The 22,212-nt window shown below is 48.1% G+C and overlaps 1 protein-coding gene across 1 annotated transcript; it reads right to left on the bottom strand.

Moving 5' to 3' along the window:
* Positions 1 to 444: 444 nt before the first annotated feature.
* LOC131739368 (DNA polymerase epsilon catalytic subunit A-like) lies at positions 445 to 22,142 on the bottom strand. Its single transcript, XM_059032926.1, has 49 exons — positions 21,747 to 22,142; positions 20,643 to 20,778; positions 20,291 to 20,371; positions 20,114 to 20,158; positions 19,875 to 19,967; positions 19,567 to 19,721; positions 19,211 to 19,355; positions 18,747 to 18,827; positions 18,431 to 18,538; positions 18,113 to 18,223; positions 17,713 to 17,798; positions 17,455 to 17,574; positions 17,242 to 17,374; positions 16,804 to 16,917; positions 16,385 to 16,597; positions 16,059 to 16,166; positions 15,606 to 15,734; positions 15,406 to 15,508; positions 14,871 to 15,017; positions 14,265 to 14,410; positions 13,729 to 13,874; positions 13,467 to 13,559; positions 13,038 to 13,182; positions 12,803 to 12,960; positions 12,431 to 12,626; positions 12,094 to 12,308; positions 11,754 to 11,856; positions 11,326 to 11,406; positions 11,100 to 11,222; positions 10,507 to 10,731; positions 9,585 to 9,797; positions 9,097 to 9,240; positions 8,652 to 8,792; positions 8,141 to 8,294; positions 7,939 to 8,045; positions 7,658 to 7,834; positions 7,042 to 7,265; positions 6,547 to 6,767; positions 6,204 to 6,408; positions 5,782 to 5,955; positions 5,246 to 5,371; positions 4,995 to 5,127; positions 4,260 to 4,470; positions 3,580 to 3,711; positions 2,713 to 2,906; positions 2,293 to 2,493; positions 1,907 to 2,032; positions 1,521 to 1,610; positions 445 to 1,393 (listed from the first exon to the last, which is right to left on the bottom strand). Exons 1-49 carry the CDS (start codon positions 21,818 to 21,820, stop codon positions 1,271 to 1,273), a joined length of 6,909 nt encoding a protein of 2,302 aa, XP_058888909.1. The 5' UTR covers positions 21,821 to 22,142; the 3' UTR covers positions 445 to 1,270.
* Positions 22,143 to 22,212: the final 70 nt, after the last annotated feature.

Below are 22,212 nucleotides of genomic sequence, written 5' to 3' on the forward strand. Positions count from 1 at the left end.
CCCAAGTACAGGGGTTGGGCAATAAACATGTGGCATGTTTAAATTATTGTGTCACCCACATGACAAATAAATGTGTAAATACAATTCCTGACACCACAAGAACATTACAAGAGTTTGGGGATGAGAAAAGGCCATTCGGCCCATCAAGGCTCGTCCCTTGTTAACACACCAGTCTCCCTTACTGGGGGAACTCATTTAAAAAGCACAGAATCTCGTCCTCTTTTAATAAATGTTCCCTCTGTTTTAGATTCTATGACATCACCCGGTAGGCTATTCCATGCATTTATAACTGTTTAAAAAAAGTGCTTCCTACCTTTCTGTTCTAAACTTCCTTTTACTCTGCTTCCATTTCTGTTCCTTTGTCCTCCTCTCTGCTAAATCTGAAACAGCGTCAGGAGCCCTTGCAAGTTGCACTTACAAATCACCATGGAAAACAACGATACATGCATTTATTTATTTATTACTCAACTTCAAAAAAATTACAAAGTACTAAACCCGTCCACACTGCGAATCCCAGCAGTCCATCCTCTCTCGCCTGGCACTGCTTCCTCCGGTTGAGAATATTGGTACCCAAAGGGAATGTGTCGTATTTATCACAAATATTATGTTTACTATGAAACATTAAGTGCAGTTTTAAAAAGTTGCAAGATTATTTAGAAATCTTTACAGGTATGTTCAACAAAATATATTGTTTTTGTCTTTTTTTTTTTTTTTTTTAAACACACTGCTTCAGATTAATTCTGAATTCAATATAAAAGGTTGGAGTTTCTTTCAAAAACATGGATCACAAATACAAAAATAAATAAAACAGGTACCCACATTGGAAGCCTTACCAGTGAAAGCTGTTCAATTTGGATAAAGCAGCAAGGCCAGTTACTTAAGGCTTGTACATACAAGCATACATACACAGACATACACACACACACACGTACATACAAGCATACATACATATACACACACACACACACACACACCTTTACATAGAAAACTAGACAGAAATTCCTGCGATAACCCCAGCCTAGGCACTTCAGTCAAGTCTGAACCTCTCCCTTCACCTCAAACCACATTGTACACAGTTGCCAGTCCTGCGCCCAGAAACCAACAATACAAAAAAACATCTGCACCTGTGGTGCTGTGCTTTACACAGATTAGAGCCAGCAGTATTGGCGAGAGCCTCTAAAAAGGGACCAGCTTGCATTACAGGGAAGCAGAACCCCCCTTTCCCAGTTCCAGGGGGCACGCAGCAGTTCCAGGCTGCTCTGTTTGGGGGTCACGCCTTCTCCTTGCCCAGCTCAGGGTTCATCTGCAGCATCCAGTCGATGTTCTCCCGCAAGAAGGGCATGCTGTAGTGAGCAGCGATGTTCCGGAAGACGCCGATCTGCTCGGAAAATCCCTGTGGAGAGGAGAGGAGAGGGGGGAGAAAGGTAGGAGACAGCTTGTCATGACAGTCGCAACTCTACAACCACTGGAAGCAGTTTCACTGTTCAAACTGACAACACCCTGCAAGGTCTGGGTCTCACCTTAATGGACAGGCTGAGGCTGAAGTCTCCGGCACAGCTGCAGTAGATGGGCATGTTGGCCTGCTTGACCCCTTTACACTTCGTGCAGATCTGAGGGAAACAAAAGCACTGGGCTAGCTAGAGTGGAAGTGGTAACTATCTCCGTCTCGCATTCCCCCTCAGTAGACATGTAATGACCTCCAAGTTCTTAATGGGTTTAAATTCCTGGAAGCGAGCAGCCAATTCTCTATTTGTGAGACTAACAGCAGTTTAAATTGACATGGTCCTGTGATGAGTGTCAACTACGGAGCTGGAGTGCGGTATAGCTCAGGTAGTGTGGAGTTGTGCTGTGTGTGGGTGCACAGTGCAGTCCCTGTGTACAGTCTGGCTATAGCTGTGTGACTCACCAGGTCCTGCAGGGTGTAGGTCATGAGCTTCTTCTGCAGAGCCTCCACCAGGGCAGTCTCGATGGCGTCCGTCTCGTACTGCGCCTGGCAGTTAGAACAGAACCACTGCGGAGTCACAACACCATCCTGCACAGAGAAAGAGAGAAACGATAGAGACAAAGGACAAATCAGGAATTGTGTGTAATATTTTATAGATATATTGGTATTTCCACATCACTACAGCAGTGGTAGCCCCTCCCTCATCATCATCATCATCATCATCATCATCATCATCATCATCATCATGATTGGTCTGTTAATAGTGGGTGATCAGGCATGGGGGGTGGGGGGGGCAAGAAAGAAAAAACGGATAGGCAAAGTGAAGGCCGCCCATCTCTGCGCCTCACCTGCACCACCGAGGGGTCCTTGCACAAGTCCAGATCTCGGCAGAAGTTGCAGTGCCGGCAGATGACTTCGGGTAGGATGTAGGACTGGCAGGGGTCCTTGAACTGGGCGTGCTCAGAGAACTCACCCACGTCCACCAGCCGCAGCAGGTCCCTCTTCAGCTTGTTCACCTGATTGGTGATGTTGGAGTCTAAAGACAGCACCTGGGGAGACAAGGAAGACAAACTGCTGTTTTTAACCTTTCAGAAGAACGCATTCTGCAATGTACTGACACTGCATCTTGAAAACAATCCCTGTTATTACTGAATCGAATTAAAACAAATCTCTGGCCTGTCCATCCTGGTTCTATTCTCCAGGTGCACAGATGGTGCTGTGCTGATCTGCTTGTCACGTGTATGGAGCGTTTGTGTGCTGGGCTGTACCTTGCAGACGTATTTGATGAACTCCAGCGCTGGGTTGTTGAGGGGCAGGTGGGATCCCGGCAGCACTGGGAACATTTCCGAGGTCTCTGTGGTGTTCCTGGAACCCGTCACCTTCTTCTGGATCTTCTGGGTGATGGTGAAGAAGTTCTGGGTGAGCTCGCTGGAGACATACTCCTGGGAGAATGTGATCATCCCTGAAGTGAGAAAGAGATTAATTTCACAGTATTGCTACAACATTCACATGCTCCCTATCTTTCAATTCATTAGCATTTTGCTTTAGAGAGCAAGTAGCCTAAAATGTCTAATTTTTTTTTCATTTTACAGTTCCATTACTATTATTATTATTATTATTATTATTTATTTCTTAGCAGACGCCCTTATCCAGGGCGACTTACAATTGTTACAAGATATCACATTATTTTTTTACACATTATTTTTTTTTTTTTTACATACAATTACCCATTTATACAGTTGGGTTTTTACTGGAGCAATTTTAGGTAAAGTACCTTGCTCAAGGGTACAACAGCAGTGTCCCCCACTGGGGATTGAACCCATGACCCTCCGGTCTGGAGTCCAGAGCCCTAACCACTACTCCACACTGCTGCCCGGAGTTTGCAATCAGCAATGTTTATTGGGATGGAACACCCCAATAAGCGGAGCCTCAGGAAGATGAATGTCCAGCATTATATTGGCTACTAAAGGTACACTTCAATTTGGTTCTGTTTAGATTTCCGTTTGAATGAGTGTCGCTTGAGCTTTGAGGTTCAGTGTTCCAGTTCCTCTGCAAAGGAAGGTCTCTGTGTGCCACAGCTCTCAGTTCAGGTTGGTGCTGACTGGCTGATTGCCTGGAAGGGGGGTGTGTCTTACCAGGCAGAGCGTTGCTGTCACCCACGGCCTCCTGGGAAACCTGGCTGCCCCCCCTCCGCTTGATGGGCGTGGCTCCCGGAGCATTGCGGCGTAGCTCCTCCCTCATGCTGTGATAGACAGCTGCGATATAGGCTGGGGTGGGGAGGGGGGGCGAGGAGAGGAGAGGCAGGCAGAGGTTAGGAAATGGGCTCTTTGTTTTGGGTTTTTATTTTGTTAATCACAACATTTTATTTTGTTAATCCCTTGGAAAAGCGTCGATTGTGAATCAAGTTCACTTTAGTTTTCTCCTGTAACTTAATTGAGACTGATTGTTTCATTGATAGTGTAAAAAAAAAAAAAAAATTAAAACCAAAACGCAACAACGAGTGAAGATAAATTGCTTTAATCATAATTAAGAGGAAACTATTTGCAGAACGGGTTAGAACATTTATGCAATGAGTCATTAAGATTTTAAAACCAGGAAAAGCAATTTATCTGAACTTGCTTTTTGTGTTCAGTTTGAATTAAAAATAAGGAGTTGCCTTTTTTTATATTTCTTTTTTTACACGATCAATAAAACACAATCCTAGTCTCAATCAACTTACAGGAGAAAAAAAAAGTGAGTAAGTGCCGTTCACGTTTACATCTGGATTGTTTCATCTAGGTAAAGGGGATGGTTCCAACAGTTGCTGGCAGCCTACCGGAGACGATCATTAGGAAGTAGCTCTGGCAGGACGCGGTCTGAGGCAGGTACTGCATGATGTTCCAGTTACTCTCGATGAGCTCCTCCACATCCTCGCTCTCCAGCTGCTCCTCCTCCTCACCACCAGGCGGCGCTGTCTCTTCATCTTCATCCTCACTGCCCTCCTCCTGCTCCTCTCGCTGTCGGCGTGCTGAGCTGCTCTTGTCCTCCTGCACACCAACACACCAGTCAAACACACACACACTGCCTGCCTGCCTGACTGACTGAGTACAACACCACTGCTCTGTATGCTGTACAGGACAGCGAGGCTTGAACAGCAGGCAATGCATTCAAAAGGAACTAAATTAGGTGCTATACACACTGATTATTATATTGGGATCCTATCGTTTTCTACCTTACCACATTGGCATGATAGACAGTACTGTATCGAGGTTCTCCATATATACATACACACAAAAAAAAGGTTTAGAAATGACCCCTGACATTGCATTCTGTTGTATGCTACCTCTCAATTGGCAGAGAACTGGATTGTACTGTACTGTGTTTTATCGTAAAACGTCTTTCAATTATATGAATTCCAGTTCAGGAACTTGCTTATTGAACTGAACATTCCAGAGGCTAGTTCCAACTAGGTGTGGAATGGAATCTCGCGGTTTGATCAAAGTAAAACGGAGTCCTGAATCAGAACACTCAAACAGCGCCCGGTGCGCCTCAGTGCTCTGCGGTACAGTACCTCTCCGTAGTGCACGCTGGACGGCAGTTTGCCTTTGATCCCCCCGTAGTTTGCCAGATCCATCCAGAGCAGGAACTCCCAACAGCGAGAGAAGGAGATGGAGAGAGAGTGGAAAATCTCCCGGGAATGAATGCTGGGAGAGAGAGAGAGGAAACAATGGGGAAGCTATGTGTCACAAATCAGGAAAAAAGCAACAACCACCCCCAGACCAGGGAGAACTAGCCACGCTAGGTCTTCTGAAGAAGCTGCACCTGTTGGTGATGTAGTCCACGTACGCGATGGCGTCCTCAATCCTTCGTTTCTTGGTGCATAGGATGATGCGGTTGAAGTTGGCATAAACCACAGAGGAACCCAGGCGCCTGAATTCAGCTACCAGCCTGAGAGAGAGAGAGGCTTAGGACAATGCACTTCATCATTACTTCATACATTAAGCTTGCTTCACATGGAATTATCTCCCAGGGTACAGGTGAGCAGCCCTTCCCTCCATCAGCACAGCAATCTGTGTTAGGTGGAGCAGTAACAGGAAATGGACACTCTTGCAAAGCATGGAAGAACCCTCAGCTGTGAGGAGGGAACGCTCTTGAAGAATTTAAATGCAGAAATGGCACAGGGAGCAGAGGTACCGACAACAGAACTACTTTAGAGCCCACCTCACTTCCTCTTACTTAAGTCTTATGGCACAGTCCTGCAACGTGACCACCTACAGTTGAGATGACTAGAGACTAGAAATCGCCCTCAGACCCGACCCCCTCAAGCCCCACTGTTAATAAGGGACCCCTCTACTCACTGCAGGAAGACCTTCTTCATCATGTTGTGCAGGGTGCGGTGCAATGCCGGGTCGTACAGCAGCGAGCTGGGGGAGCGTAGCCAGCGGTAGAAGTGGATCACCTGATTATCAGCGTAGACGTTGTGAAACTGAGTGATCTCCTTCACCCAGCCCACCACCATGCTCTTCAGAATCCTGCAGGCAACCAAGAGAGTGTGCTGCTCAGTCACTGCATACACAGAGGGGTCTGTCTGTCTGTCAGTCAGTCAGTCTAGTGCTTACTGGGTCTACTTTCATAATTGTGAAGGAGATCCATACCCCTCTGGAGTTAATGTAGTCAATGCAGCATCCTCAAACACTATAAAGAAACGTGTGTGTGTGTGTGTGTGTGTGTGTTCTACGCTGTTTCCATGCCTCCCCAGTCCCGTTCCCCAGCTCAGTACCTGAAGGTGTTGGAGCAGAGGGCAGTCTCGTCGTAGCTGGCCAGCGAGCTTGCGCCCTGGTTGCCTGACATCATCTCCTCGAGGGAGGCCTGCTGGATGACGTCGAAGCTCACCCCCATGCTGGCTCCGCCCTCCATGTCGTTGACGTGTTGAGACTGCAGGATGGTGTTGACAGCCAGGCTCTGCAGGTCCAGCTCCACGCACACTTCAAAACACACACACAATACACCAAGCATCAAATACACCATTTAAACATGTCCCTAACAATGCACGCAGAAACAAACACACAGCTATGCAGGCAGGCTGGTAATTAGGCAAGTTGGTAGGTAGGTGTTTGTCTGACCTGTGGAGTAGCAGCCTTGAGTGTTGAGCTCCACAGAGCTCCTCTCCTCGTTCTCCATCACCAGACGACTGTCGTCTGCCTCCTTGCCCCCCAGGTCAGGCCTCGCGGTGGGGGAGAGCCACAGCAGGTGGTTGTGGCGGCGGAGGTGCCGCGCCAGGAACAGGTCCGACCCGAAGGTGGACACATCCTCGGGCAGGTTACCCACCGGCAGGTGAAAGTACCTGGCAGACAAGAGAGGGGACGTGCATTTTCACTTGGGTTTGTTTTTCAAATTCTATATAAAAAAAGGCAACCAACTTTAAAATTGAAGCAAAGAAGCACTTTGATTTAACATACAATAGGTAGCAACAGCTAAAAAAAAAATATGAACATTCAAAAAGAACAGTAAGATCCTACTCTACCGATTCAGATTTCCTTTCAACTCTGTTCTCCTCGATTGTATTTTTCACGGGACGCACTGAAATGAATTGCATTCCTGTCTCTGTTCCTGGTTACCTGGCCATATCAAAGGCCTGCGAGAGGCAGCTGTCCAGGTTGAGGTAGTGCCGCAGCATCCTCCGTGCCCCGTGGCGCTGCCAGTCCAGCACGCTGTAGCTGATCTCGTCCACCACGTGCACCGGCACCACGGGGAACTCCTCCAGCACTGGCATCCCGGCCGCCAGCCGCCGCAGCTCCCAGTTGGACTGCACCGCGATGAGGGTGGGCCCGCGGCGCTCGTCCTGAAAGAGTCGGAGCAATCACCCGTCATGCTGACAGTACAGATCATTCGTTTAGGCTTCTGTGCTGAAATGATTAACGATAGCCGTATTTGGTTTCTGAAAGTCATCAAAAGTAAAATAGGATGTAGTGTAGAAAACCCTTTGATCCACAAAGAGATGCTGGGAGGAAGGGAGGGAGGGGCAGGGGGTTGTAAGAGCCATCAATTAAACTGTGCTTGAGGGAGAGAACCTTGGCTTTATTTTTTTTTTTAAATAAAGCCAGAAAGCAACAGGAAAAAAGAAAAAAAAGAGTTTGTGAGAGAAAGAACTACTAACTAGGTTAAAGTCACAATCAACCAGAGTTAAGACATGATTTAAGAGGATTGTGTTTTATCATGCTGCTGTGCGAGTACCTTGTAGTTGAGCAGTGCCCTCTGCAGAGCCCGGTAGACGGTCTTGGGGTCGCTCTCAGCCCGCACCTCGAAGGTGTGTTTCTCGGGGGGCAGCAGGTCCTCCCCCAGCTTCTCCAGCAGGGCGGCACGCTCCGCAGCGTACAGGGCCGTCAGGCTGGGCATCTGGTTACTGCGGACCTGCGGGGAGGTGAGGAACACACAGGGTTCATGACACTGCCAGAGTCAACTCACAAAATCACCTCCCAACTCCCTTCACTGAGCTGGGGAGAGTTCACACTCACCGTGTCCAAGACGAAGATGCTGGCCTTGCGCTGGGACGGAATGAAGAGTCCAAACAGAGCCTTGTTGCCCTGGCCGTGGTGGTACAGGTAGATGTGACGCACACTGCCTGCAGACACAGAATTATAATGAGCGAGTGAGTCTGGAGTCTTTCTCCTATATCATGCTATTTTAATCCCCTTGTAGTGCCTTGGTCGTGCTCACCTGGCTCCAGGTAGCTGAACTGGGCCAGTGACCTCATTTCAAGGTGCTCTAGGTCAAAGGTGTCAGCCTCCCGGCCGGCCATCTCTCGGGACAGCTGCTTGTTGACCATGCAGACGCAGCCCAGTTGGACCAGGGCTCTGAACAGCAGGGGAACCTGAGAGAAATAACTGAGAGAGTTAGAGAGCCCCCGGAGTACAGAGAAGGACAGACAGAAGCACCATCACAACTTCTTTAGTCCCACTAGAAACGAGCGTCACAACAGAACGACTAATGGTGCAGTGGTGGGCAAGTTCAAGTAAAATACACAAGTGTTATAAAAAGTTTTTGTTTAAATGTAGCAGCTGAATACAAATGTGAAGATTTTGTTTTGAGCCAAATCCTTTAAACAATATACTTGAGGCCAGTTCTGAAACCCAGGCTCTGAAATGTAATTTTCTATCAAAATTGATACAGAACTTTCTTTCCATGCCACAAAACACGTCAAAGATGGACTCCTCCCTGCTGGGCTGACCTGTGTCTCATAGACCCCCTCGATGTCGGGCGCGGAGAGGTCTGCGTTGATCTCGTTGATGTGCTCCTGGTACATCTCCTCGGGCACAGAGTACTGGTACAGGTTATACACCACGTTGGAGCGCGGCAGGATCCGGCTCACCTGAGCGAGACAGCAGCATTGTCACTCACCAGCACCACAGGGTCAGTTCAGAAAATGCAACATTCCATTACTAATTAGAACCCTGCGCATGCGTAATCACTTAAACACAGTAGGAACTTTTCCAATGAATATAGTGACATAAATCACTAAATAAAGCTGTTCTGTATGTGGTCAAGTGTTCATTCTATGCTCCGTCAGTTAGCATGCTTTACCCACATTTTCATCTGCTATGTTGGTAGCACTGCATTTACTATTTATTTTAGTTTTTAGTTCCATGCTGTGTATTCTCGCTCTGCAGGTTCACCTTCTTGTACAAGGCCCCCTCCTCTTGCTTGGGCACTCGCTGGTTCACGTAGAAGACTCTCGGGATATTGAGCTTCATGCAGTGCAGGTCAGAGCCGACCACCGCCCAGAGCTTGAAAAGACCCGGCCGACTCGTCTCTGCTATCTGAGAGAGGAGAGCAAAGACAGAGAGGTTCTGGAAGGGACAAATCGTGAAATGTGCTGAATCTGGGAAATAATCCTGTTTTGAGTCATTAGGAATAAAGATTATTTCGACACCAGTTCAACGCTTTGGGGAGGTTTTGGTAAAGTAGTCCAAAAGTACTGCTAAATCTGGTTGTCAAACCACCATTGTTCAGGGACGGAAATGACTCCCGTTATAACTGTTTGATCCATTCCTAGAAGCTCATATTAAAACCTGGAAGGGGCGAGACGGCTATGCAATCGGGATCTTATCTCCATATCTGTAGTTTATGCGTTGCTCGATAGAAGAGGAGCAGGTAGACGAACCTGCACGATCTGCCAGGGCAGGTCCAGCATGCTGCGGGCGGTTCTCCTGAGGAAGCCGCCCAGCCCCGTGGTCGGGCCGCCCCGGATGGCTCCTCCCCCCGCGGGCTGCACCTCCCCGTCCGCCAGCCTGCGCTTCTTGGTGCGCTCCCGCCGCTGCCGAGCCTGCAGCTCCCACTTCTTCTTGTGATAACGAAGCCAGACCAGCCTGTCCTCCTGCAGAACACACAGAGAGACACAGCGTGAACCACCGACATGCTTCCAAAACTCCATTCACCAATGACCTCTTATTGCATCAGGACTCTTCATGTCTTTAAGCAGATCACCATCTCATGCTAGCAGGTTCCTGGTCGCTAATATATAAAACATATATAAAAGCTAATATATATTTTCAAAGCACCACCACTGCTTCTGAAAGGGAATTTCAGCTTACTGGGCTATATTTTCAAAGCGTCTTTGATTAACTCCTATTTTTTAAAAGAGGTAAAACATCTGTTAATTTTACAAAACCAAACAACTAAATAATATCACCCGAGTTCTGTCAAGTTTGTTTCTCATTTTGCAACATTAAGATACATTTTTCTCCTTTTAACTTAAAGTTAACTAAAGAATGGAAGAAAACGCACAAAAAACATGGCCCTTCGGTTCCTACTAGTGCAAAGAGAAAGGTGACTTTCCCAAGGAAAGTCAAAATCATTTAAATTGTAGGAAAGTAGAATAACTGTTTCTTTAGCTTTATTCCTTTTAGAAAATGTGCACTTGCTTCCAAAAACTTTACCAGACTGTCTGCCTCCCCAGCTGGTGAAAATTTTGTAACCGAACGAAAACGGGTACTAAAGCTGCTTTAGAAAGCAAGGCTCAAGCTTATCGGCGGTGATGCTGACGCTCGATGTCGTGGCCTGGACGGCGGGGCAGGGCTGGTTACCCGTGTGTTCCCGCTGGGCGGGGGTGGCCCCAGGACCTCCCTCCAGGACTGCGTGAGCTCCAGCTCCTGGGACTCCGCCTGGCTCTCCTCCCCCAGAGAGACGCGCTTCCGCTTGGTGCTGATGGGGATGGCGGGCTGCAGGGGGCCCCGCTTCACCCCAAAGTCTTCCACGTTACCCACCCCTCCGCCTTCACTGCTGCTGCCTGCCGGCTGGTGAGACACCACCTAAAAAAAAAAGAAACAAATCTCACAATCCGGCATTCATTTGTACATTGAGTTAGTGCTTGATCTACCCATTCCACCAGGATATTCCGGAACATTTAGTTTTAACCACTGATATATCTGAAATCACATTGGTCAGATCTTACTGTGGGCAGACCCAATTAGTACTTAACCGCAATGGTCAGATCTTACTGGTTCAGCTTCACAATGTAAGCATACCTATTTAAAAAAAAAAAAAAAAAAAAACACCACATGAAAAAAATAACACCTATCACAGACTTTACGTCTGAAGCCGCTTGTTACGGCTAGCTGTGTTCTCAAGACCGCCTGGCTTCCTGTCTTTGCTCTCCAGGTGATGCGGGGGGCTGTACCTGTTTCTTTCCCTCACTGCTGAACAGCTCGCTGATCTTCTTCTGCTTGTAGATGTCATTCTTCTCCAGAAGCTTCTTGTGCAGCCAGTCGGGGTGCCTCACCCTCGGAACGGGGTTCTTTACCTGGGGTCAGAGTGCAAAGGTCAGAAAGGCCCTCAAACTGCTGTGTCCACGCAAGAGCACTAATGAAGGGTTAGTGTTCGAGACGGTGTCCCGTATCTGTTACCTGCTGCAGGGCGGCAGGGATGGTGATGATTTTCTGGATGGCACTGCCCAGCCTCTCAATGTAATAGTTCCAGTCGAGGATCTGCAGGGAGATTTAAGCGATAAGGCATCTGGCCATTGTACAGTGCAGCAGTGCTAGAACCACATCGTGCAAATGAAGGCTTGCAGAGAGTCAAAATAGCATTAGATTGTTTTATATGCAGTTATTTGTTATTGCTAAACTAATTTTGCACTGTATGCATTTGTACACACTGTATGCATGTGTAATTTATGCACTTTATGTAGTGTATGCTTTTTAAATATTACATGCACTTCACATGTGGTTTTAAAGGTTTTTAGTAGGGGAGCTTGTAGGTTGACTAACTGGACAATACATTTGAAAACAAATAAAAGAGATGGGTGGGGAGGGGGGGTGATGAGAGGACTCACAGTGCGGATATCCATTTCATGCAAGGCAGGGGTCTTCAGCCACTTGCGCAGATAGTGCTTGCGGACGCTGGGCTCTGCCTGGAAGATGGCCAGCGGAATGGCTCTGCAAGAGACACAAAATCAGCACTTCAGATACCCCCCACCGGCACACAACTTTCATGAGAAAAACATTTGAGAGAGACCAGACGGGTCAGATAACTATCTACCGTTACCCGCAGCATCCCAAAAAAAGGGCCATTTAAAAACAAATGGAAAAACAAAATCGTCAAGCTAATCGAAAGGAGCCTGACTGCGTCTGTGTCGGCATGTTGGCAAAGAAGGGCCTGGCAGCAAGCCTTGCCTCTCTGTGACGGGCGAGCCCTCCGGTTTCCTGGCGATGATGTAGCGGCAGCTCAGCCCGGCGTCCTTCACCATCTGGTCACCCAGGAACTCCGCCAGCCGCTTGGCCGTGCTGATGGACGTGGACTTCTGCTCTCCGTAGTCCTCCAGCCGGCGCGACATGGAGCGGTTCTCTGAGATCAGCTCGAACAGCTCCGCGTCCGGCATGTTGGCACCCTGGAGAGAAACGTGCCGTTAATAAAACCAGGGCTTCCACCCGCCGACGGGATACTGTTTCACAGCTCCAGCGGCCCTCGTCTGACTAACCCCCCCAGCCCCGGGTCGCTGTGCCGGGATACCTTGCTGTAGAGCACGTCCAGCCAGTAATCTGCCACCATGGCCACGGAGGCGTAGACCTCCTCCAGCGTGGTGCCCTTGAGGAAGGCCTCGAACACGGAGGACTGGAAGATCTTGATAAGCTGCAGCTCCCCCCTGCGCTTCACCTCGAAGCCCTTGAGCTCAGCCAGAGAGCCGTCCTCGTTGAACACAGCGTACCTGTGAGGAGAAACAGCAGAGACTGACAGCCCACTTCACCCACGTGTAATGGGCAGTGTTGTACGATGCACCAGAAGATCAACCACAACAGTGACAAAGAAAACCTTTCAGGTCTAAGCACTGCGCACCTGTGTACAGCCCCCCCCACTCTCCAGGTCAATGCATCAGTTTCCTACCTCTTCTTCAGTTTCTTGCCCTCCTCCTTGGAGGCAGGTAGGATCATGGCTAGGTAAGGCCCGTCCACCTCAAAGAAGATGCTGTTCTCTGAGCGAGTCTCGTAAGTGAGCGAGGCCGGGTCCTTCAGTTCCTGGTACTGGTGATTGGTGAAGCCCTCCTGAGAACGACAGAAAGCGGGTAAGAGAGGGGGCAGAAATTGATCCTTGCTGACACTAAAAGAGGTGGTCTACCTACCTTGACCATGATGTTCAGCATGGCTCCAGGGTAGGAGATCGTCACCTTGGGCTTCTTCTCGTTGGTCGTCTTGACAACGAAATTCTCAGGGAAGGTGTTGGGGAGGACGCACCAGATCCCGTCTGTATCCAGCTCCAGGGGTCTCCTGGCAGGCCGGGGATTGAGAAAGCGAGAGGTCAGAAAACCCATCCATTTATTTCAGATGTTATTTTGAAGAGGGGACAGTCATCTGGCTCAGGTCACACTTTTCACATTACAACTGAACAGCAGTGTAATCTGCATAGAAAACCACCTCCACACAATTTGGGACAGTAGGCACGGGTATCCTTTTTAAATTTAGTGCATTCAGCTGACCTAGGAGGAGATACAGAATACAGGATTGCTTTCCCACCTCCCTCCCAGCAGGGGCGATGCCGGACAGCGCCTTACCCAATCTGCTCCACCAGCTCCCTAGCCTGTGTGATGATGTTGGCTCCAGTGTGGCACACAATCCCAGCCATCTCCATGGAGTACCAGCGTGCCCTAGGGAACAAAACACACAACAGCAACTTCAGTGCAAAAATCTGAAAACAAAATCGCATGCATTTGTTTTATACTGTAATGCTGGACCGTGTGATGGGGCGAGTATATTAAGTGTGTAGAATTGTAATTCTCTGTGTGGGAGCAGTTCTAGCCATCACAATCCCCGTACCCCTTTCTCATGACGTAGCCGTAGAAGGAGTTGAGGATGCACTTGTGAGCGAGCTGCAGGGACTCGTAGAGGATCTCCATGTTCTTGCAGCGCTTCACCTCAGCAGCGTCCCCGCTCTCCTGGGCCACAGACAGCTTCTTCCACACCTGAGGAGTGGGGCACGGACAGGGTTCAGATCAGTCAGACAGACAGGCAGGGTTCAGATCAGTCAGACAGACAGACAGGCAGGGTTCAGATCAGACAGACAGGCAGGGTTCAGATCAGACAGACAGGCAGGGTTCTGATCAGACAGACAGACAGGGTTCAGATCAGACAGACAGAGTTCAGATCAGACAGACAGACAGGGTTCAGATCAGACAGACTCACAACTACAAAACAGGACACCAGCCCAGCAGCCTAATTGGTTCTCTCATCTATTTTTTTTATTTGTATTAAGTAATTATTCAAAAAAAAAAAAAAAAAATCACAAGAACTAACTTTTGAAAAGGTGTTTTCTGCCCCTGTGAATGCTCTCTACCGATCTGCCCCGGCAGTACCTTGTGCAGCCCCTTGAACTCGTAGCGGCGGTCTCTGAAAGCGCGCACGGTGTCCACGTAGAAGGAGTTCTCCCGCTGGCAGATGGTGGTGACGCGCTCCTCCAGCCGCGTGGTGCGCACCTTCTTGTAGGCCTTGCGGCAGTAATCTGGTAGGAAGAAGCACAGATCATATCAAACTGCTGACAGGGGCCCATACAAGGAATCCGTTTGAAATAAAAGCACAATGTAGTACTTGTTACTTCAGAAAGAAAACGACTTGTTAATTGTTAGTAAATTTCAGTAACTGTGCCAGCATGTCATGCCGGTTTAGTTGGAGTTTGTTTTGGCAACCAATAAAAATACTGGATATTTTAACGTGCCTGCTAAGAATAATAATAGTCAAGGTTAGTTTGTTAAAGCAGATGTTTCTGTCCTGAAAATACATATTAAAAAAAAAATATTGTATAACTTAAGAGCAAAAAATATATATGTGTAGTGCAAAATTTAAATGTGATATTAATGCCATGTCCATGTACACCCGACTTTACTCAAGGTAAGATATATTGCACACTGTGACATTGTTATAAATGATGGGATTTGAAGTTTACAGGATTCCCAGCGTCTCACCTCCCAGCCGCTTCTTCTCGTGCCTCGCCTGCTCCTCGCGGTTCAGCTCGTGGAAGGCCCGGGGGCGCCCGTTCGGGAAGAAGGGCGGGAACTTCTCGGACTCCAGCTGCTGCTGAATGCGGTGGTACTCACTGCGTGACGCGGGCACTGAGCGCAGGGGAGAGGAAGAGGACAGGGGTGAATTACAGTGCTCTGGAAACACACTGGACAGCAGGGCCTGGAGACTGCAGTGCTCTACACACACACACACACACACACACACACACACACACACACAGGCAATGTTCAGACTGCCTCAAACATGAAGCAGTTGAGACTCAATGCTCACGCTACCCTTGTGATAAGACTGCCTTGAAAGGTGGTTTTGAGTTACGGACACCAGAAACAGGACAGAGATCTTCGCAACAGCCACACTGAAATTTGACAGTGTTTTCGTTTGTGCAGCTTATGAAGAGGATCTTACCCCCACCTTTAAAAGTGTTCCTGGCCCACGGGTGTGTCTTACTGTGTGGATTAAAGCTCTTCTGGCACTTACTGTACTCTCCTCTCCATTGCCATGCCATCTTCCTCTGGCAGTTGGCTCCAGGTTTGTTGAAGTCACAGGCGGCACAAGTGGCCTCGTCCACCATGGCAGAAGGCTGTGGAAACAGGAAACATTGCAACGAACCATTCCCCAGCGGTGAGAAAACACAGCTCCCCCAGCCCCCGTCACTCCACACCGACACCCTGCCCTACCTGCAGCCGGTTGGTGAGGATGATATTGGGGTACATGGCCCCCACGTCGAGATGGTAAATGAGGGGACACTCGATCCTGTTGGGCACCTCCTTCAGAGAGACCAGCTTCTTCTTAATCTCCTCGCACACCTGCGAGGGGGAGCAGGAGACCCAGTTTAAACACACTTTACAAATCAAACTTCTCAACAGCAGCCCCCTGACGCTCAGTTGTCAAAGAAAACATGTATTATTTCAAGATTAAGGTTGTATTGTCACTTTTTATTTCTTGATTAGAAATGTCACTCACAAATATTTTTTTCACAAACACCCATCAGAGTTTTTACTTTATTACAGCTCAGAGTTGAGGGTTCAGTTAGGGTCCTGTACTAGGTGGGGTGCTGTATTAACTCCAGTTTTGCTGGTTCTGGGGCGGGGTCCTGATCAGGGCCGGGTGTTATTTGGGGTCTCACTCGCCTCGTCCAGGTTGGTGACCTGCTCCATGGGGATGCTCTCCTCCTCCTCGATGGCGTGCCGCAGGGTCTGCTCCACTCGCTGCAGCAAGAAGTCGAAGGCGGCCGGGTTCTGAGGGACAGGAAACAGCTTTTAAAAATCAGTGCTCTGGAAACCAGAGCCAGACCAGGCAGTCCGAGCACCGTGAAGAGGGAACTGCCTGCTCATACTTTACTAATGTCGTTCAACAGATGTACAAAACACAAAATGTTACAGTTTCACAGACGAACACAGTAACTGATCAAGGGTATCAAAGGTACAGCGATGGGTTTGGGGGCTTGGGGAGCTACCATTTTGAAGCGGCAGGGGATGTCGCTGCGGAAGACCCCGGACTCCAGCGCCTCCACGTGGCCCCCCACGTAGGTCTCAGAGTCCAGCACGTGGCCGTCGTCCGTCAGCTTGTTGAAGACCTGCTCCTGCTTGTTGGGGAAGACGATGTTGGCGTGGAAGGCCTGGACCATCAGGAGAGCCTCACACAGGGTGCCAGAGCCCTTCCGCAGGACCTGTGAGGGACCAACAGGGACACGGTCACAACACAGCCCTGTGCGCTTTCAGCACACTGGAAAAACCAGGAAACGTGAGAGTGCTTTCAACCCCATCAGGAAACGTGTTGGATTTTTCCCCCACCCAATTGCTTTGGTGCATTCAATCAAGTGCCCCCTGATTATTCTTCTGTTCTGTGCATGGATACAGAGGGACCAAGCGTTACCTCATCAGGCTCCATAGGAATGATGGTGCACAGCGCGAAGATGAAGGGGTGCACGTACTTCATGTACAGGTAGTAGGTGGCAACAGCATCTGACACCGAATAGGTCGCCAATGTCTGAAGGGGAGAAATTCAATAGGGAATTAGGAACTCTCGAGCAGGGTTCCAATTCTAATTCCTTTTTAAAATAAATTCCAAATTCCAATTCCTATTCCTTAAAATAATTTTAAAAAAAGTTGGAATTATAAATTTTATTTGAAGCCAATTTAATTGACTGACAGTGACTTCAAGTTAAATAATTTGTTGCCACTGTGAAAAGCTCATTTGAACAGAATACTACCAATTGCAGTTTTGATCAGTGATGTGTTGGAATTGATTAAATGGGAATGGGAACTGGAATTGAAAAGGAACTGGAAAATAAAGAAGTCTCAAACCCCCTACCTGCGGCTGCTCCGTGGCCATGCGGCACATTTCCTCCGGGTCCAGCTCCACGGGGTCGTAGCTCAGCTTGGCCTTCGCTGCCGCCTTCAGGTTTTGACTGCCCACCGGCAGATAGCTGTCTCGCTTCACCCACCTGAGACACACAGCAATTGCATTAGAGAAACACAGCGGAGCTACAAAGCGCTGATCCAGCCCCAGGCTCTGGGACCCTACCTGAAGCAGTCCATGTGAATGGCTTGGCTGGCCTTGTACTCTCCCTGGCTGTCCTTCTGAAAGCCGATCTCGCGGTACATGTCAAGGCCGTGCTGTGCTGCCCGCGTCTCCACAAAGGGCCTGAGAGAGAGAGAGAGGCAGACAGAGGCAACGACCACCATTAACAGCACAGTAACTGATGCTTCCCAAGACCTCTTTCTAAGCATCTGATTCAACACAGTAGATATATATAGACAGGATTACAACCAGCCTGCTCACCAGTCGAAGAAGTCTCCATTGTAGGTGACGAAGATGTTGGGCTTGGTCTCGTGGATGTGTTCAAACCATCTCTGAATCAAACGGGCCTGAAACCAAAAGGACAGGAGCAGAGGTTATACTGCACTTACGCATGAAGGCCTACACAGTGTCCATTGGACCCAATGTAAATACACTGCAGCTTCTCTCCTTTGCATTGCTCTCTGCCCTAACATCGCTGTACGAATAGCACCAATCCCCCGGTCAAGTTTCGATTGAACTTTACTAGCAAGAATACCGTCTTTGGGTAATTGAATTAGTATTATTTATTTATTTATTTTTCCCCAGACAGAACACAGAAATATGAATAAGGAATCTTTAGCACACCACAGGACTAACAACATCATATGTTGTCTAAACTCACCTCATCAGGCTCATTAAACACAGTGAAGGGGCCCTCGTACTCTGGTTTGGGGGTGAACTCAAAATCCTCAATATCCTCCGACACAATCTCACGGTTTGTGATCAGGTAGCCCTGTCAAAAACAAACACACATGAGTTCCCTTGTTATGTATAGATAGCTTTTTAGACAGCTGACTTGTGACTCTATCCTGGAGTTCTGACAGATGGAATGGTGCTGGTTTCACTGTACCCAAGAACTCAACAGTGAGTCGTGCCACATTAGGAGCAGGGAAGAGGCTGCATTGAAAGCAGTGATGTGAAGTGGCTGACCAGCGTTTACCTGTCCATCAATCATGTATGACATCATCATGATCTGGTCGCTCTCCGCGTCGGGGAACTTCAAGGGCAGCTTGGTGGTCTCAATATCGAACGCCAACACGACCGGGTCCTGCAAGGGGCGACACGCAGTACCAATCTCATTCAAAAGGGCACGCTCCCGCCAACTTTAAAATCTGTATTATTAACTCCATCTCATCCAGATTACAAAAACGATTTGTTGAAAATCTCAGCTGAACATCCAACATTAGTCATTCGCTCAGTAGCTCTTTATCATGCAGTCAGGGAGCAGCTGACTCTGTGATGTCATAAACACTCACCGGCCGCTCCACCAAGTCATCCCTGCGCACAATCTCTGGGGGGTAGGCGCTGCCACGGTAACGCACGTTATACCAGTGAGCCTGCCCGAGACAACCGAGAGTTAATCACACTGCAATGAACAATTTCCTTAGCTCCTGTTAACACACCAGTTCATATGCAGTGAGATCCTAATACCTGCTGCACAGGGACTAACAGTGTAGTACTGTGGTAAGATAAGTGGGCTTTAGAGTGAAAGGGACATGACAAAATAAAAAGAACAAACAAAAAAAATACTTCATTAAGCTAATGAGATGTAAGAAAATGTAATTAGGTGTAATCAGTCATTTAGTATACTCCTACAGTTTGCTATCTGAAACAAAGCTCTTTCATTCGACGTCATTTCAAAGTAGAAAAGAAGTGGGGTTCTAATCCGGTGTGGCACCGCTACGGGCATCTCGTGGTTGTTTCTGTGGAGTCCTCTCACCACGTGGATCTTCAGGTCGATGGACAGCCGCACGTGGTAGGGCACGTCGTACTCCCGCAGGTCCACAACGTTGTCCAGCTGGTCGGTGATCTTTTTGGAGGGGCCATCATCGTCCAGGGTAGTCATGCTGCCCCCTGCCAGCGCACTGAATAAACACAGGACACGATACAGAGAGCGAGTCAGGGAGGGCTGGACTTGGATTCCAGTTAATCATGCCACAGTCGTGTTTTCATACCGCCAGCTGGAAACGTACATTAAAAAAACCCTAACATATTGAGTAACCTCAATCTTGTACTGGTGTTAACCGCGCAATCCTTACTGGTCTTGTGAATAAGAAGCAGCTCCTCGCTCTGTACCTGGACAGCATGGCGGTGTAGGCATCGTTGGATTTCTCGCGCTCCCGGTTCTTCCTCACGGCTGGAGAGATCTCGCGCCTCACTTTGATGAGGTCGTCGACGGTGTTGAAGGACAGCTTGACGTAGTTCCTCTTCAGACCCACCAGGTGATTGGGCTGCGGGGAAGCGACAAACAATCGTCATACCGAGTAAGGCACTGCCTACGAGGGATGAACTGCTCCCTACACACCCTACAGCAGGGGGAAGTGACTATAGCCAGGTCTGTGTCTAATATAGTTATTTAGTGACACACAAAAGCCCAGACTCACCAGATCCAGGTCCTCCTTGGGCATGACCTCCAGCTTGGCGATTTTCCCCTGGTACTTCTTAGAAAGGAAGGAGATCACCTCTCTCTCGCAGCCCTGCAGACATTTAACCTCTGTAACTTACTGCATACAGTCATGAAAAAGCAATGACAGGAACAGAGAGAAAACATAACAGGGCTCTGAGATTTATCAGTATGATATATAAACTCTGGAGTGAATGAAAAGGGATGAGCGACACTCACCTTCTTAGTTGCTATGTAGAAATAGGGTTTAAAGGGAAGTGCAACCTAAAAAAAGAGCAGACACTGTCAGCACACAGAAACTCTTTACAATGGAAACAATTAGAAATACATTCGGTAGCACTACACCACTTAAAGAGAAGTAGAAACAGTGTCACTTGAAGAGCAGTGATCAGTTACCTTAAACCTGCTGCCGTCCTCCTGAATGAAGTAATAATCGACGGCACTGACCATGCGTTTGTCATCGTCTAGGATCTCCGTCTGAAAGGAAACAGAGAAGCTTGATCAGGGACGAGGATCTCTCAGTCAGATCTAAGAATTCTGAACCAAACTCCAGATTAACAGCACTGTACATTCTCAGATCCTGATTCAGACAGCAGGGACGGGTCAATACTTTACTAGGAGATGTACAAGTAATGCCAGCTGTGGTTGTAATAACTCAGTAGCAGGCACTTATACTACATCAATGATCCAGCACTGTGTCAAGGGGGCATCGGAGGTTGTAAAGGCCAGACTATAGAGCTCAGTGTACCGGGTGCATGTTGATGAGCCAGCCTGTCTTCTCTCCTGGATCTTTCATCCTCTCGAAGCCGAAGCGAGCGTCCATCTCGTCTGTGAACTGACTGCGCTCCAGCCGCTTAAGAGCGGACATCGCCGAGGCATCATCCCTGCAGGGGGGGGGGGGGGGAGAGAGAGAGAGAGTGGAAAGGGTTAACCTACCTCTGAGGTCATCTTCACATCACATACAGCACATCACAGAGTGGAGTGGACCTTCCCTGCAGGAATCATTCTTATTGGGTGCATCTATACACCTTTATGGGCCAAATGGGTGGAGTGGGCATTTGGTGGTACTGTTGAACTAGTGATGATAGACCAAACATATGAATAAAATACATTAAAAAAAGATGGAGATTGCAAGCAGTTTGACTCATTGCAGGTTTCAATACGAGCTTGATAAGCCACAGTGTATAAGTAACAAGCTGAGAAGTGTCTTATTAATCTCATAGTAAAACCAGGAATGGATCCAACTGCTATGCAATGGGAGCCTTATTTCCAGCCCTGTATTGTACACACACCTGCTGAAAGTGTTGCCAATTTTCCAAAACAACCAAACTTTATTCATTTTCAACTTTACTGTCAGGTTCATTCCTTAAACGTGTATCTTTACTGTAAGTGAACTGCTCTTAGTCAAACTCGCTCTTAAATTGAACTGTATTCTTTATTTTGCTCTTATTTGAATTTGATCTTTTTTTTTTTTTTTTTTACTGATTTTGCTGTACTTTATAACTGCTCTTATCTGTAAGGTGAGATTGTGTAATGTGACACTTTGTAACAACTGTAAGTCGCCCTGGATACGTGCTTCTGCTAAGAAACTAATAATAATAATAATAAAACACCATACGTTTTTAAAATGAGTCTGAATAATTTGCTTTCTGGCTCAGGGTGACAGGCAGTGTTACAGCTAAAACAGCTTTGTGGGACTGTAAACCAACTGGCCTGTCAACAAGGTGGCGTGCACTACAGAAGAACAATGAATTATGTTTTTGTATTGTAAAACTTGCAGAAGCATGACTAAAGTACACAGCTACACATAGTCTGCAATTCGGTTATAAACAAATAAACGCTGGTCACGTACTGCTGGTTTTCCTGGTCTCCGCTCTGGCCCCTGTCCCGGTCCGCTTTGAATCTTCCGCTGTTTTGCAGAACCATTATGTGTTGATGTTAGCCTCGCTGCCCTGTCCGGATTCTTACTCGCTGTATCCTCAGCAAGCGTCGTTATCATCCGTGCTCTGTATATCTGCCAGTATGTTGGGGTCACACAGCACTATACCAGGCAATGCTCCCGATCTACCAAATACTGTTATAGTCTGTTATAGCGGAATGGTGGCATTCCACAAACCCACGTCTCCGACCCCAGCTCTAGAACTGTGGTACCGATTCGACAAGCAGCTCTTTTTAAGTTTTGCACTCTGACTCTCTCTTTGCAAAACTTGGCGCGCTTGTCATCACTTCCCGCGAGAAGCGGTGGTGCAAGACCGCGCGAGTTTTGTTCTAAGCACCGCCTAACCGCACCCAATCCCGCCTCACGCGCCGGTTCTATG

Source organism: Acipenser ruthenus, chromosome 11 (genome assembly GCF_902713425.1).
Source record: "Acipenser ruthenus chromosome 11, fAciRut3.2 maternal haplotype, whole genome shotgun sequence".
Lineage (NCBI taxonomy): Eukaryota > Metazoa > Chordata > Actinopteri > Acipenseriformes > Acipenseridae > Acipenser > Acipenser ruthenus.

What these genes read in the sequence shown, in the direction of transcription:
- LOC131739368 (XM_059032926.1), bottom strand. Translation starts at nt 21,820, where the DNA reads ATGGTTCTGCAAAACAGCGGAAGATTCAAAGCGGACCGGGACAGGGGC. An exon ending in CGAGAAGAAGCGGCTGGGAG is followed by an intron (nt 14,411 to 14,870) that starts GTGAGACGCTGG and finishes TCTTCCTACCAG; the next exon opens with ATTACTGCCGCAAGGCCTAC. An exon ending in TGCTGAACATCATGGTCAAG is followed by an intron (nt 12,961 to 13,037) that starts GTAGGTAGACCA and finishes TGTCGTTCTCAG; the next exon opens with GAGGGCTTCACCAATCACCA.